General features: G+C 51.3%; 1 protein-coding gene across 1 annotated transcript; it reads right to left on the reverse strand.

Moving 5' to 3' along the window:
• Positions 1-476: 476 nt before the first annotated feature.
• Positions 477-16,514, reverse strand: ASXL1 (ASXL transcriptional regulator 1). Its single transcript, XM_057424754.1, has 12 exons — positions 16,173-16,514; positions 13,000-13,082; positions 10,128-10,236; positions 8,920-9,040; positions 8,748-8,845; positions 8,006-8,099; positions 7,568-7,720; positions 6,980-7,143; positions 6,787-6,883; positions 6,208-6,313; positions 5,110-5,722; positions 477-4,404 (listed from the first exon to the last, which is right to left on the reverse strand). Exons 1-12 carry the CDS (start codon positions 16,293-16,295, stop codon positions 1,543-1,545), a joined length of 4,623 nt encoding a protein of 1,540 aa, XP_057280737.1. The 5' UTR covers positions 16,296-16,514; the 3' UTR covers positions 477-1,542.
• Positions 16,515-17,137: the final 623 nt, after the last annotated feature.

Raw genomic sequence — 17,137 nt, forward strand, 5'->3', positions numbered from 1 at the left:
CTGATAAAACCATTCTGGAGACTGAACTTGTTGCACCCCTCTGGCTCGCATCTCAAACAGGGACTTGCACTGTTAAAACCCAAGTGCATGGTCAAGGGAGGTAGCACAGAGCTAGAAAAGGGACCAGAAGGAAAAAGAAAAAGAAACCCCCTACAATTCTTCTACAACACTGCTTGAACGGAACAAGAGACTGCTCCCTGCGCCGGGGCAACTCTCTCTTAACAGGTAAGTGCTCCAAAGAGGAAGAGTCCCGGGTTTGCCCTCAGTGGGGACACGAGGTGTTCCCCTTTGCGCAGCTCCGGCTCAGCCACATCAACAACCAGCACCGCGCTGGAGGAGGCACCGGCACCGGGCACCCCTGCTCTGCCTGCACGGCCCGGCCCAGCACCGGCACCCGGCCCAGAGGGAGCCCAGGAACACCTTCACGTGCTGAGCCTCACGCCAGGGGACAGAACACAGCGGCTCCGACTCCAGGGGCAGGTTAATAACTAACACCACTTTAATGCAACACTGCCGAGAGCCTGGAAATCCAAGGAAAACAAAAAGAACCCTTTATGTTCTATGTACATTACATCCATTTACAGAGTTGCCCAGTACTGTGTACAACATATAAATACATGATCCAACAGATGCATAGAGGGTACTTACAGGAGCCAAAGAATTCACTTTATACATCCAAGAATGAAAATATATAAAAAAAACCAAAACAAAGGAAACCCCACTGCTTTCCATGCTGATGGAGCTCACACGGATCACGGGGGCGCCTGCAAGGGCTCACACGTTCAGGGCCTCAATGCAGGACCCAGCTGCTGGGAACCTCCACGGCTTCACACCAGTTCAGGGCACAGGCACAGCACCAGGACACGAGTTCAGCCCCGCAGACCAGAGGTGTTCACTTGGCACCTGATGCTTTTACTTCTTCCTTTTCCCCCCTCTTCTTGCACCCTCCATGGGGTCCGTGCAGTGCTTGGTTACTGCGCAGCCGCCTGCAGCATCCTTTGGTGGGCACCACGCTCTGCTGTAGCACCTAAAGACCAGGGAGGACTGTCCCTGCAGAGCAGCTCCGCTTGCACCAAGGGCCCAGCGATGCTTCCCAGCACACTGAGAATGGAGACAGCAGAAGGGGACAGCAGAAGACTGCAGGGCCTCACCTAGCGCAGCCCCGAAACAGAAACATCCTGTTCCAGTTCCTTTGGATGCAACGGGTTCCTCAATGGAGGGCTCACAGGTTGCCACAAACTGCCTCTCACTCGGGTGTTCGCCTCAGCACGGGCACCAGGACACAGTCGGCATCTCCACGACAGCAGGAAGCAGGAGGATGGATCCAATGGGACGCAGCCCACCGAGACCGGAGTGTAACCATGAGCCAAAGGGTTCTGCACTGGAGATCTTCGTGGGAAGGCAAGTCAACGTTCCTCACTGCAACAAAGTGTAGTAGCATTTCTACTATAAACAGAATAGTACTTTGTGTACAGGCTTTAGCATCAGTCGTTATCAAAATACACACACTGAATATACAATCTGTCCCATGGCCATAATTCATTATCTCACCACAAGGCACAATACACACAGCTTAGAGGGTCCTATACAGTCGTCGTGACAGAAGGCGCCGCAGCCCTTGCACATGATCATGGCTTTCAGGCTGCAGGAGCACTTGAAGGAGATCTCGTCCACGCTGCTGCTGTCAGCAAACATCTGCACAGCCAGGGCCGAGTTCCGGCTCGCAGCAAAGTTCGCTTTGTGGCTCAGCTGCACCACGCTGCCAGCGAGACTTCTGGGAAAAGCCGGAGCGCCGGATGAATAATTAAAGCTGGTGGAATTAAGCTGCAGCTTAGAAAGCTTCCCATAAAATGCTTGTTTGATATTGAGCTGCGAGGGGATGGAAGAGGGCTCCAAAGGGTGCCCGTGGCCTTTGGCCGCTTCCCTTGGAAACCTGAAGAACGGCAAGTCCGCTCCCAGCGCGACGCTCGGCAAGGGCTCGCTCGGCTCCCTCTGGTTCTCTGCGTTCCCCTTGCCTGGGCTGCCACCCATCCCCTTCTCATTCCTCCTTCCCCCCAGGGCACTGGGGTGCTGCTTCGAAGCCCACTCCTCCCTTGCCGCCGGCATTCCCTCCCCTGGGGCACAGCTCTTGTCCAGAGTCTGTTTGCTGGGGGACGAGGTTCCTATGGCCGGAGCTTGATCCAAAGCCCTGGGGTGGTGCAGTCTAACACTGGCGTTGCAAGGGAAACCAGAACCAAAGAGCTTTTTGCCTTGAACTCCAGCATAGTTTGTGTTGGCCGAGGCACCTCCTGTCTGATTTGGACCAAGAGAAGTTACAGCTGGAGACAAAAACCGAGGCTCGGTGGAGGTGTTCAACCCCTCCGGGCTTGTCTTTGTGGTGACGCTTGCTAACGGGTTGTGCTGTGCCACCCGATGCACCTTGGGCAACTCCTTTTGCTCCTCAAAGCTACAGGAAGAAAAGGTTCTTTCCTCAGGGCCTGGATCTTCAGGCTTCTGAGAGGCACTTCCCACAGTTGCCAGCTGCTCTGGGCAGCTTAAAGCTGAGCCAGCTTTGGAATGTTTCTCTGGAACAGACCGAACCTCCACATCCTCTACTGCAGGCAATGGTGCCCCTGATCCACACTTGTTCTCCTGGGGGTCTATGGAAGATCTCATTGAGTGGAAGTCATCGCTCCTGCTCAGGGCACTCGTCTTTATTCCTGTATCTGGAGAAGATTCTGCTCCAAAACAGCAACTGCCTCCTCTCTCCACCTTCAGGGAGAGGGTTTCTGATGGCTCATCCAGGGCTGGCTGCGCAGCTTCCAGCCTGACACTGGTGTGAGATCCTGGGAGAACTTCCTCCAAGGCAAGGCTCCCCTTAAGCAGCTGCGTCACCAAAGGGTTGTTGGTTTCAACAGAGGACACGGCCCGAGCAGAAGCTGCTTTCTGAGGCAGTGGGGTCTGTGGTCCCCGTCTCTGGGATGGAGACGCAGTGCCCATCGCTGTCACTGCAGGGAGGTCCCCGACACAGGCCGGGTTGTCTGCCCCTGATTTTGATCTAACCCCATTACATATCTCGGTGCTGCCATTGCCATGGCAGGAGGAAGCTTCCCCAGCCACCTCCCCACAGCTGGTGCTTCTGAAGCATCCATCCATCTCCTCGCTCTCATCAGCTACGTCACCTTCGAAGTCTGAAGCAGTGTCTGTCGTTTCACTGTGTGTACTCTGCGCTTCCTCATCTCCGCTTCTCTTGAACTCCTGGGTCTCCCTCAACGGCTGAAGGGCATTTTCTGGTCCTGTTGGGGGGCTCCTCTCCCTCAGCTGCTCAGGTGTTTCAGAGGAGTCTATCCTGTTCTGAGAAACAAAGTCACCGTGTAAAGAGGCTCTCACCACGGACTCTGCATTCTGCTCTCCACTGCTCAGTTTGCCATCGCTGCCTTCCTCCGCCTGCAGATGAGCCAAGTCACCCGGCGCAGGGCTGGCCCCCTGCACTCCAGCAGTCCCTGCTTTGGAGCTCTCTCTATCAGTGACACATTTTTGCACAAACGTTTCAGAGCCATTCAATCTAAATCTCGAGACCATGCCTGGCTCACGGCGCTCGCTGCCGCCCCAGGATGGTGCTGCCAGATGAGCAGGACAACCGGAGGAATTTTCCTTTACGTCAGCACGATAACCCAGCTGCAAGGCAGGGGCAGCAGCACCCCCGAGTCCTGCCACAGCCCCATCGCCTGTAGGGCTGATCACAGCTCCCTGCACCCGAGAGCACGACAGGCCGTTCACTGCAGGAGCCACGCTTTTCAGCTTGGCTCTTTGCCCCTCCTGTGACGCAACACAAGATGGGGTTTCGGTCCGTGGGTCACAGGGGGGCTGCTCAGGGCCCTCCTCCTTCAAGGAGGACCCAGGCAAAGCACCGTAGAACTGCCCCTTGGGTGAGCCATCCCCGGGCTGAGCGCCTGCGGCGCGCTCCCGAGCACCACTGCCCTCGCTCTTTGAGGAGAGGGAGTCTTGTCTTGAAGAGAGGAGGGGACGGGCAGCAGCCTCCCGAGCAGCCCCGCCGGGGTCCGCCCTGGCCCCGCTCACACGGGCGGGCGGCAGTAGTTGTGCTCGCTGGAGATCTGCCGAACGCTTTCCATGAGTTCTCTTTGACCTCCTGTGCCCGCTGCGGCCGCCGGCTTCTCCTCCTCCTCCTCCTCCACCTCCTTCATCGGGGCCTCTCCCCCCACCGGGGCCCCCTCCACCCCCGATGGCGGTGGCGGCTTCGCGCTGGGCTCGGGCGTGCAGGGCCCGGGCTTTAATGTCTGCGAGTGTCCGGGCCCCGGCCCTGCCGCGGCTGGGGGGCTCCGTGCTGGGGATGATCCGGGGGCATATCTGGTAAGTGGGCTGACCTTTAACCACCCAGGGTGGTTTAATACGTGAAAGTTGAATCTGCAAGAAAGGGAAAAGCCGTCAGCTCCAGCCCTCACACACCCTCACTCACTGAAATGCATTTCATTAGCACCCGCTCGTCATCAGGCTTACTGCAAGAATTCAATCAAAGTGGAGAATTCCAGCTTAAAAACTGATTTGGGGAGAGAGGCACCACGGTCCCCATAATCTCTGCATGCACGCTCTGCCCTGTGCTATGTAAAGCTCAGTACTACATCGTTTGACTAGAGCCCACAGACAAATAAGTGATTCTTCAGGAATCAAAACGGTCCTTTCTAAACCAGGATGGCCCTGAGGCTAAGGAGATGGACACCTCCAGTCAGAACAGGGGAAGTCAGAGGGAACATGAAGATTTTGCCCAAAGAAGAGGAACTATGCGGGATAAAGAACACATCTGAAGGTCTCTCTTGCAGCAGGTCAGCTAGCTTCAGGAAAAGCAATTTCTGCATCCACAGAAACGCAAGCTAACAGAGCAAGTCAAGGTTATGCTGTGCTCTTGTGCAAAGACCTCGGAACGATTTCCCATTCTTTGCCTGTCTAAATAAGATACCAGACCGTGGCAATCAGGGGTACTTAGGCAGCTCTACCAATGAAACCCTTCCGATTCTCCTCCCAGGATGACAACACTTGACATTTTAATAACGTTTTGACGGTACTGAGCATGACAGCCCTGGGAGAGCAAGCAGCTATAACCCTCCTTCCTACCCGGATGGGTGGGACCTTTGGCTCCTCTTTAGTAGGCTGTGGCTTTTCTGGGTGAACACTTTCAATTGTGTTACGAAAGGACTGACGATCTTCAAGCCGGGGCTTCTTTTCGGGGAAGGACGCGGAGGCAGCCTCCTCAAAGCATTTCCTCTTCTGGTCCTTGGGCTCCCGAGCAGAGTTCTCCTGGGGCAAGCTGGGAATTCTGTTTGCAGCTGCCAACGATGGATCTTCCGATTTACTGTGCACCTTGGAAGCCTCTGCAGAGAGGGGCAGATCGGAGCTCTGTGGCTTCAGCGCCGCAGGCGAGGGGCTCAGCTCGTCTTTCTTCAGGTCTGCCTCAGGCTTTGTCTCCTTCTGGGCTGAGGGCTCCTGTCCCACAGCCGCAGCCTCTTTGGAAGCCTCCACTTGCTCCGGCTCCCGCAGTTTGTAGAGGCTCCTCCTGGCCCGGCACCGCAGGTCAGCCCGGGAGCGCTTCCTGAAGTGCCCGTCCCTCTGCCGCGTCGAAGGCGCACGCGGCAGCCGCGCCTCCCCTTTAGCAGAGAGCCCTGTCCTGTTCTCAGCGTCCTCCTGCACCAGACTCTGCTCCTGGGATTCCTCCTGCGTCAAGCCCAGCCTACGAGAGAAACATAAACCCCAGGTAAACCCCAAAGCCTGTCATAAACATAAACCCCAGGTAAACCCCAAAGCCTGTCCCCATTTAAGCATTCCATCCTTTACTGACAGCTCTACTCTATGCCTCTGATACATGTACAGATTACAAAGCAGAGACTCATCAACATCTCATTATGTCACTCTGCAGTGACATAACCCACACATTCACTATCCCACATTACTATTACTGGGAAGAATAAGAAAATGTAAAGACCTGTGAGGGAAAACAAGCAAAATTAACTGGGAACAAAAGAGAGGGGATACAAACTTCTGCTATGCCCCAGTCAATGCCAATAAGGACTTCCTGGAGCAATGGCCTGAATGATTCACCCCATAAAACCTGCATCTTTCAAGGACTTCATGCTGCACCTTCTCAGCAAAGCAGAAACACACTCTGCTACCTGTATAATAAACAGATAAAGCAGGACAGATGAGGTAGGTTCTCACTTTTGTCCATAGTAGTCCTCAAAGAACTTCTCTTTCCATTGCTCCACTCTCTTTTCCTTTTCCATTTCCTGCCGAATTCGAACTTGCATTTCATGGGTGAATTCACCTGCAAGGAAGCAAGAGGCTGAAAATGAGTTCCAAACCAAACAAATTCTGCAAATGCAACCTTCTGCATTTTCACAGGACAGTAGCTATACATCTCAAGGACAGGTTTTCTGTTGCCACCCTGCTCCCCACCCCTGCCATGGGTCCACACGCTGCCTGCAACTCTTTAAGGGCAGTGGTCACAGCCTCAAGCAAGTCTGAAAAACATCATGTTTTACCAGACAAAGACCACCATCTGAGGAAGAGATAAGCCTGGCACTACTTTACAGCCCCACTACTTCATTCTGAAGGTCCCAAAGCACCAAAGGAAATCACATTTCTGATTTTAATGGACAAAAGAGAAGAAAAGTTGGGGGCAACATGGGCAGACACTGCCAGGCTGGCCTAAACTGGTCATTAACTGTGCAAGAAAACCCATAAATCCCACTAGATGAGTGCCTCTCCTCCACCCTGCAGGCAGGCAGAGCCGCTCACCATCAGCCAGGCGCTCCCTCCAGCTCTGCGCCGCGTGGGTGAAGAACTCGTTATTGAGCGCGCTGCCGCTGAGCCGCATCAGCCCATCAGCCCCAACCTAATGGACACACAGAACAGCCTTGTTCCAGCCATTCCACAGCCAAGGGGCACAGGAATGTGGATGGGAGACCCCCCATGTGCTGCACCCTTGTACCTGTCTGTCAACTTCTGGAAGGAGGTAGAGAAGCTGCTGCTGGAAGTGTGATGGGAGCGCATTGAAGGTTCTGGAGTTTATCAGAGCTCGCAGGTTTGTGTTGACAAGAATGGAGCCAGGTGTTTCAAAGTCAATATCCTCTCCCCTGTTGCGTTTCATTTGCCCTGGTGTTTAAAGACAGGCGAATAAAATAACCATTGTTGTACAAAAGGATTTCAGCGCTGTGGGCAAGAAGTTTGTGTCAAACTACTAGAGCAAAAGGAGCAAGATATGCGAGAAAAGACTGTGGTATTCAAGTGTGAAGAAAGACTCTCAATCACACTAATTAATAGATCTGCATCTGGAATTTTGCTAGGAGGTCACATCTGTGTCATATTCAAGTAGAATTCTCCACACTGCTCATCACACCAGACAAACTTTAAACAATTATCTCACTCATGTTCAGGGAGGAAGAGCTGAGAGCCTTAAGGTCATCATACGCCTTCTGAAGGAAAAGAAGCTTCATGCTCTTTTCTCAGACATACACAACTTCAGCATCGCCTGCTTTTACGGCTGATGATTCTTGGGAGGTGCATCAGAAGCACTTACCAGCCGTGGGCTTCCTGATCCCCCTCAGAAGCTGGGGAGGGTCCCTGTTTATTTCCGTTCTACTGCGCAAGGTGGCTTTGCACAAGGCCAGAGAGCTGCTGCTGCTGCTGGACGTGCTGCTGCTCTCCCCGTCAGCGTGCCTCCCCGTGAAGCCTACAAGCAAAACAATCTCATAAAGGCATGCAAGGAACAGCAGAAACCCAACTTGGAGAATGGTCTTACATGCAAGAATTATCTGCTATTACCCCTATTACAGGGTATTGCGCAGTTACCAAGTACTTCGGATGGAGCTAAACACATCCACAGCTCTCTACAGTCACATGCATTCTCATGAAGCATTAAGGAAACCCTCAGGCGAGCTTACAGATGTGCAGGGAGTACTGACTGAAAGCTTGCTGGGCAGTCATGAGAAAACCACCCCTCAAAAGCAATGCTCACCGGAGGCAGACTCCATGTGTGCCCCGTTTACTTTCAGTGGTGTTAGGACAACACGTGGCAGCATTACACCAGTCTTTTTCTTTTGCTTGGTTGTCTGCAGCCCAGAAAGAAACAAAGATGTTACAGAGGAGTGAAATAATCTTCTAAACAGAATGTTCCTTAGTTAAAGATCTACCTAGCTCCTAGGTAAATCTTCAGGTGTATTTATGAATAACAGAGAATTCAAAATTACCTTACACAGTATCATAGAATCCCAGATTGCATTGGGTTGGAAGGGACCTTAAAGCTCATCCAGTTCCAACCCCCTGCACAGGCAGGGACCCCTTCCACTGGAGCAGCTTGCTCCAAGCCCCTGTGTCCAACCTGGCCTTGAGCACTGCCAGGGATGGGGCAGCCACAGCTTCTCTGGGCACCATGTGCCAGCGCCTCAGCATCCTTACAGGGAAGAGTAAGGATGTACATTAGCTTCTGCCTAATGTACAATCTAAATCTGTCAGTTTAAAACCATTCCCCTTGTCCTATAACTAGCTACATGCTAGTGGACTCTTCAGCATGGGTTGCAGAAGCTAGTATGGCTGCAATGACCAGTGATCCTCCCCACACTGCAAACTCCTCACCTAAGGACAACTTCTCTTCCCCATAACTGAGGCACTGGTGCCCAACCAGTCCCTGTAACACTAACCCAGCTACCAGGCAGCAGTGAAAGCTCCCCGTGCTTCCAGTCAGTCCCACTTTCTCCTACCTGGGATGCACTTCGGTGGCTCTCCCTGGTCGCAGCGGGTCCCTTGCTCTGAGATTCAGTGGAACACGAGGCATTAGAGGAGGTTTCATCAAGAGACACTGAAAGAGACGGGCCCTCAGTCAGACACAGAAGTATATGCCATGGTTTACGATGGACACCCTTCGACACTTACCATCATTGTCACCACTCACAGTGCTTGCTTCATTGGACTCACAACTTTCTGCGTCTGCCGTATCCTCCAGCTCCTCCCCTTCTGGCACAGACAGATTCCGAGACCACTGCAAGGCATCCTTCTGAAGGGGCAAACAGAACAGGGATGGCTTCACCCCCTGCCAGCCTCAAGGCATACACCAACAGGGGTGGATGTTTAGCAGGTACAGCTCTTCAGCTTCATTTTTTTTTCACCTATTTTTATCCTTGATACAGAAAGATATTTTAAAGTGTATTTGGGCTCACAGTGGAACAGAAGTCATCTGAACTACTAGGACACTTCATAGAAACCTCCAAAACAAATAACTTGAACATATCCAACATACACAAGGTTAATAATTCATCACAATTTTCTGTAAGCAAGCAGTTTCTATTGAGGAGAAGTATCTCATTCTTACCATGAAACAACAGGGAGCACCAGAGTAGCCAATACTGAGATAGTAAGCTTAAGAGATATATTTACTACCTGTATAGACAAAGGCATTTCAATGCCATCTATTTTCAGCAGAATATGGCAATTCAACAACATTTTCTGACAGCAGGAAAAAAAGATGCCAATGAAATAGCTGAGATACCTGTTATCTGTCAAGCTGATATTTATCAGGGGATCCAACAGTACAAAACAATGCAAAGAAAGACCAGAAACATTTTCAACATTGAAGATTACTGGGACAATAAATTAAATGTTCCAGAGAGACCTCAAGATCTGAGGAAAATGGTGATGCTAAATACACACAGAATGCAGCTGCACACAAAACAAGCCGCCACTAGAATCAATGTACATTTTCCTATCAAGGACTTACTTGTAGCTACAAGCTCTCAGACCAGTTTAAGTTACTGGTTGAGTGTGTTCCCTTGTGGCTGGTAGAAAAAGAGCACATGGGCTATTCTGATAAGCACCCGCCTGAGGTGGGCACAAAATACTGGAACAAGAGGATTTTTCTTGCTTATGCAATTCAAGAACTAGTTGTTTTTAAAACGGATTTATCATATAAATATAGCTGAAAGGTACAAGCTCTAATGAAATAACGAATTCCAGACACTCTCACACGACGAGCTCACATGCAGCACATACGATGCTCAGTGACAGTTTAACACTCAGCTCTGTGTAACAAGCACAACTGGGCTCCCCGTTAGGGGCAGGAACTCCGCAGGGTAAAGAGCGCTCACCTTGAGGGTGAAAAGGCTGATGCGTCCAGGCAGCTTGTAGAAGAGCCCATCACCTCCCCGGGAGTTGGAATGGAGCATGGCGTTGAGGCAGGCCAGGGGAGAGGTGCCGCTGGGACACAGAAAGAACAGCTCAGTTTTAAGAAACAGCCTTAGCAAGCGAACAGCCTGAAGGATCTGTTTAAATGGGCATCTTTAAGGTTAACAGAGATGACGCTGATTAACTTCAGGGGACGGGCACTCCAGCCAGACCAGCATTATGCTCTCCTTTGTGACCATCAGCCTCCACCAGCACAGCAGAGCAATCAAACAGGAAGCACGATGCCAGTTTAAAGTCACTCTGAGCCATTTTTAGATGTTTCCAACGTTTATGACCCATTTCCTCCCTTCCTCTGCTTGAAACTTTCAGGCTTCAACTGACTTTACCAAAACTCCAGATTTATTCAACCCAAACCCACATGGGTTGTACCCAGACGTGTTTCTGGTATATCCTCCCTGACAAGCCGCAGACAGAACTGCACTACCAGTCAGGTATAAAAGGTCTGCTGCCCTAATTTGTCATGTCCTGCGTAATGCCCTGGTTAGAGCAACCATCCTGCGCTCACTGATGGAACTTCTGTAATCTCATGGTTTCCAATACATCACACACGGACAGGCAGGGAGTCACCTGGCAGAGCCATCAGAGCAGCATTGATTCTGTTATTATTAAAAGTGAAACTGAAAACTGGCCTGAGCCAACCTATTTCAAAGAAAATCAGTCTCAAACCGAGCCCTTACAACAATCTCTGTTCCCACCCTGACTGTGCTTGGGTTTTTGGGGGGTTCTTCACAAGCTTTGGTGACAGACAGAAATACCCTCTATCTGTGGTACTAGGACAAAATTCCCAGCCTTCTGCCCTGTTAGACAGTGCTTTCCCTTCTGTGCTGAACAGACGTTCCACGCACGCTGTAACCAGCCAGAAAATGCTTCCTTCGAATGGCAAAACAAGGCCTTCTCCCCAAAATGAGGAAAACCCAAAGAGTTCAGTCTCCTCGGAGCCAGGACTCAGCAATGGTGCTGGGCCCAAGTGGCCTGGCTCAAGCATCAGCCACACAGGACCATCAGTATCCCCCATAAGGAACACAGCCCCTTGCAACAGACCAATGTGACCCCCAGCCAGGGAATGCTGCCTCGGTATTGATTCAAAGGGAGAAACATCTCGAGCCACCAAGCTATTTCCTTCAGGAAACGGAGTTTCAGGAAGGGTTTCTATACAAGGCCCAGGGAAGCCTGAGCATGTTTAGCTAGGCAGGATCACTGCCTTTATCCTGTGAACAATTGTGCTCTGAAGAAAACAGTCTTTTCTTAAAGCAGAGAATTAATGACCGGGGAAGGAAAAGCAGATATCCCAAGGGAAAACCACTGACCTTTAAAGGAGCGATTTAGCTCTGTGGGATTCAACTTGACACATGCTCCAAAGTCTGGTCTTTAGCTACTGTGACAGGCCACTTGTCAGAACTGGGAGAGCACCAAGGTAATTTATGTGTGTGAGAAGAGAGCTGCTATCACCTTTAGCAGAGGACAGCCTATGCTTGTAGATCTTCAACTACCTGCTGAAGTAACAGGACTGATGCAGGAAAGGTGCACAGTATCACTGAAGCAAAGCTCTACAAAGGTCCTCATCAAAAGCCTGTCTGAATTCTGCTCAGAGCTGTGAAACCACCACCCACATCCAAACCAGTGTGGATCTCCTGGGCAAGGACCACCAGTCCTCCAACAGCTCCCACACCGATGCAGCAACACGCATCGGCATCGCCCCTCTCCAAACAATACCAGCTCCTACATGACACCTCTGTGGGCATCACTAGTTTTCATTACTCAAACAATCCCAGCTGTATCCTGATTTCAGACACATGTAAGGAGCAGAAACAAGCCAATGTTTTGAGCTGTTAGGTCCCAGAAAAATGAGTTTACCTTCTGCAGCTGGGTAAAGTACAGGGTCAGGAGATGCAGACACCGGGGTGGAAAATAGTGCACAGAATCAAGGTGAGGGGAAAGCAAGACTGGAAACAGCTCATGCATCTGGATTTCCCAGAAGTCAATCAATGGGCAGCAGCCAAAAGACTGCTTTTTCTGTCTCTGGTAGCCAAAGTGTCTTTTTTTTGCAGCACTGAGGCACTTGGACTATCACAGTTACCCACTTCTTCAACCTGTAAGACACTGTATTTCTCTTCCACTGCTGTCACAGAAACAGATGGGTGCTCACAGGAAGTTAATCAAGGAAAAGTCTCCCACTCCTCTCGCTTCCAAGGCTCCATATCAGGTTCTTTTCCATATGAAGCCCACGTTGAGATGGGCATCTCCTCCATACAATGTCAGGAGCCACGACAGGGTGAGCTGCACTACCATGGTGCTCGAAACTCTTAGCAGAGACCAGTATAGTAATATGAAGATGACTTATTTGAGTCTCCTAAAACATGCCTGCTCTAGAAATGAAGCATCAGAGGAGACAAAAACTGTTCTCAAACTAGTCCCAGTGGCAGAAACTACTGGGAGGTACTTACGAGAGAACCATACAAGTCGTTAAGTACAACACAAGGCAGGAGCCTGACCTGCTACAGGCACGTATTTTACAATAGCTGGATGAAGGGGACTCCGTTTGTTACAAAAAAAACCCAAAGTACAGCTTCCAGTTATTGTCAAAGAAAAACAACCCCGCAGCCTGTATAGAAGTGTCGGTGGTGTCATCTGAAATGACTGTGCTGGAAAGAGGAGGAAATGGAAGAAGAAAAGCAGCCTGGAGATGAGGGAGAATTGCACGAAGCAACACAAGGCTTCATACACAGCCTCCCCCATGCTCCACACTGTGCTCTAGACAAGATCATCAGTACTAACCTCATTTCCTTTAGTCCTTCAGCCTCGATGACCTGTAGAATCTGCTTTGGGGTCATAGGAGCATCAGAGTAATTTTCCAGCACCTGAAAAGACAAAAAGACCACGTGTCAGTACAGAATGTGCTTCTGCATCCACAGACCCACTCCAGAAGCTGCTGTTCAAATCCAGCAGTATCCCCCTTAAACCTCCACTCATCTGCAAAAGACACACTACAAATTTCAGGCTACCTCCCAGTCAGATGACAGAAAACACCACAAAGGGCTCACCTTCATCTGGTCCCTGATGAACTGAAATACAAAGGAGAGGAAAAGCAGCAGAATTTGGCCTTGACCCCACAGCAGGAAACCAGTGGAAGCTTTTTGACCAACCTCCATGCACGTTAGACCAAGCTGCTGCCCCATGCAGCCTTCCACACCGTGCAGTGGTCAGTGACCTTTAATGATGAGATGCTCTCCCTAACACACACTTTCCTACCTTGCAGTAAAGTAGCCACTGTTTTTCAGCCCACAAAAGTGTAACTACAACTGTATAACCCAACACGTTCCTTCATGGGGCTACTGCAGTCATTCCATCTCCACTCATCTCAAGAAGGGTACCACACGTAAGAGCCCGAATTCTTGTCAGAGGACAACAAGAACAGCAAAGGATGTGGGGAAAATACAGCTAGAGATTTGGAGTGCTTGCCTTTGACAGAAAACGAGCAAAATCAGATATTAAAAAGGCAATACAGTACCAACTCATCCTTTCACGTATGATATGAATAGATTTGTCACTTATATGCAAAGAACTAAAGAGGCTATTACAATTTTTAATCTGTCTTTTTTAAAAGCCTGTGGAACTTCTTGCTTCTGGACATTTTGGAGCACAAACTCGAGGACTCAAAGAGAGGACCGGACATGTCTGTGGATAAGAAGATTACCCACATAAACAGGAAACAATGAACCAAAATAAGCTGCAGTAGATGTAAACTGCGAGGTTTCTTTGGGAGCAGATTACCCTACAGCTGCTCACCACGCGCCTCCTGCGCCTCGCGCTGAAGCAGACAGCGCTGCTCTCTGAATGCAAAAGACTTGAGCTCAAACTCTGGGTCTGAAGGAGGAAAGAGTGTGACACAGGCACAGGACGTGGCCTGAGGCCTCCAGGACAAGCAGCAATGGGAACTTAGGTCGTAACTGTGGTCTAAGTTCCCCATAGGTAATGGCCAAAGTAATGCACCACCCTGACTAAATCCGTCCCCACGCTTTAGAGGAGCAACACGAGATGCTGCCTTTCAGTTTGACTTGTGTGAGGAGCTGGTGGGGGAACCCAAATGCCCCGTTTGAATCAGCACCAGCTAGGACTGAGTCACTGCAGCCCCATGGCAGGGCACAAACCCCGCACTCTGCTTTCTGGAGCCGCATGAGAGGGATGTTTGCAAGAAAACAAGTGTTGTGCAGGGCACCATTTGCCTCTCCATACCATGTCCAACCTCCAAATGCAGAGATAAAGCCAACCGTGCCACTGTGGTCCCGCACTTCAATTGAGTTTGGTGCTAAAAGGAATGTCCTACATCACATCCACCCAACAAGGACTCCTCAGATGCCTGAAGATCACAAACATGAGTGGTGCAATCTGGATGGGGACGGAAATTGGAGCTACCTAACCAGAGATAAAACACAATGAAAGCACAAGGAGCCGAAAGATCAAAGAAAGCGATAAACCCTAGCAGCGCGAATAAAGCATCTGAGCCCCCAGTCAGTACAGGTCCATCACACTTTCCCCTCCATGATCAAAAAACCTCCCCAGGTTGTGCGGTTTCCGTGCCTTCCTCGTGAACTGTCACCCTGTCAGCCAAAGGGAGCAGGCGCCGACAAGGGGAACACATCACTGGAGGCGAGCGCGAGAGCCACAGAATGGAACCTGCCTCCTTGGAAAACCAAGGGAATTCTTCACAGCTTCTGAAGCCTCTCTTGTGACAGCCAGAGCCAGTGAAATACAGCCCAAAACTGAGCACGAAGCAGCATTTACATAAAGATAAAAGACTCGACGCTCAGGGGAACAATTCCCAATCAACAGCTACATTAAGTGTACAGACTGCTTAAGGGGAGAACTGGGGAGAGAAGATCACAGAATCCCAGGGGTGGTTTGGGTTGGAAGGGACCTTAAAGCTCACCCAGCTCCATCCCCTGCCACGGGCAGGGACCCCTTCCACTGGAGCAGCTTGCTCCAAGCCCCTGTGTCCAACCTGGCCTTGAACACTGCCAGGGATGGGGCAGCCACAGCTTCTCTGGGCACCCTGTGCCAGCGCCTCAGCACCCTCACAGGGAAGAGCTTCTGCCTGAGAGCTCATCTCAGTCCTGCAGTTTAGCCACTGAACCCCACCTCCAGCACTGATCCCCCATCCCAACAGTCCTGGTGCCACATCAACCTCCCATCAGGAGCTACAGCTCAAACATTAGCTGCTCCTTAACCCAAAGAAGTCTTTCCCCACATCTCTCCTATTTATAACACTGGTGGTCAAGGGCTCCTACGCCCCTAACTATGGAATCTGCCAGCACTTCCCAATACATTTCCTAGTCACCCAGCTCCGACAGCACTTGTGGACCAGTCCTGTGGCTCCGGGTGTTCAAACGAATCTTTAGAGGCTCATTGCATGGAACGTGCATTAGCTCTGCAGGAGCACCAACACTGAAAAGCACTTTTGCCTCCAGTTCTCAGAAACATCGAGGGGAATATGAAACAATAGTGCACGTCAGAGGGGAAAATTAAAAGCATTTTGACAGGGAGCATGTGTAAGACTAGTGTTAAATAAAGATCTATTTTTAGTGGATTTACAATCAGTCCTGCGAGCTGGAAGTGCAGCTACGCAACCGCAGGTCTCTCTAAGTGGATAATCCAGCATGAGACCGTTCTATTTCTGGTTCTCAATGGCTCTAAGATGCTGCTGAGGCTCAGACATCTCATGCACCCGAGGCTCTGGCCAAAAGGCAGGTGAGAGGATCTGTGTGGAGAGATCCCTGTCCCACCATGTGGAGGTGAGGAGGTGCACGAGGATCTGCTTTAGTCACAGCCTCACATCCTGCTTTGAGCAGACTAAATACTGCTTTGCTTCCCCTGTTAGAGCCCAAGACTCTGGGAGGAGGCGACTTTATGCGAGGTCACCTCACGCTGCCTCTGCCCCCGAGGTCACCTACCAGGAGCATCCCTGTCACCCGCAGTGACCAGGACCTCAAAGAGAAGCACCCAATGAGGTGCTGGGCCACCCCATTCCCACTGTGCCTGGCTCTGACCTTCTGCAGTTCTTCAAGCAGAGTCATGTGGGTCTAGAATATCACCATTTACACACAAAAGCCGGTGCAGGCTGCTGGGAGGAGATGCTTCTCTGCTTAGGTTTCCTCCTGGCACACAGTAAGAAAACACTCAGAGAGCCAAACAAATCTTCCTCAGAAGGATCACCGAGACCCGTCCTGATCACCCTCAGCACCAGAGCCGAGTCTCAGCTGGAGTCACCACACTGCTCCTGCTGAAGTTGATGTGCTCCACGGCACAACGTGGGCCAGGCAAACCCCCCAATAAACACACACAGAGGAAAAGCAGGGAAACAAAACACCCTCGAGCCCTGCAAACCCGTTCCTGCTGACATCCATGTGCAGGGCTCTGTGCACGCCAAGCACAGGGACTCGGGTCACCGCTTGCTCTGTGTGCTGGTCCTCCTGTACCTGCACCGATCCACGTCACTGACCAGCTCCACGGTGGAGAGTGAAGGGAGCGAGCTCCTTCCAAGCAGCCACAGGCAGCAGTGACCACGGGCACAGAGCAAGGCCGGACGGCCCCATGAGCACCCCTCCCATCAAACTTCACACTCACTGCCTGCAAGACGCTTCAGTTATCTCTCCTAGCTCCTAAGTGGGGGTCAAGCCACACCAACGCTCCATGAAGGGCACCAGCCCCCTCCTGCTGCAAGTCAAACCACAGCAGTGTCCACGGGAACCGGAGCAGCCCCAGCCCCGAAGCCTTCAACAGGCAGAGTCTCAAAGCCAAAAGGACCAGGACAGGCCCTGAACCGCACCTCCCAAAGCACGAGTGCCCGGACGCTGCCCGGCGCTGCGGCTGCCCCGGGCTCAGCACCGCTCCCACCGCCCGCAGCCAGGGCGCTGCT

The sequence above is a fragment of the Pezoporus wallicus genome, unplaced genomic scaffold, assembly GCF_028554395.1.
Source record: "Pezoporus wallicus isolate ANWC-B61680 ecotype Strahan unplaced genomic scaffold, APGP_CSIRO_Pwel_v1 contig_13737, whole genome shotgun sequence".
NCBI classification, from domain to species: domain Eukaryota; kingdom Metazoa; phylum Chordata; class Aves; order Psittaciformes; family Psittacidae; genus Pezoporus; species Pezoporus wallicus.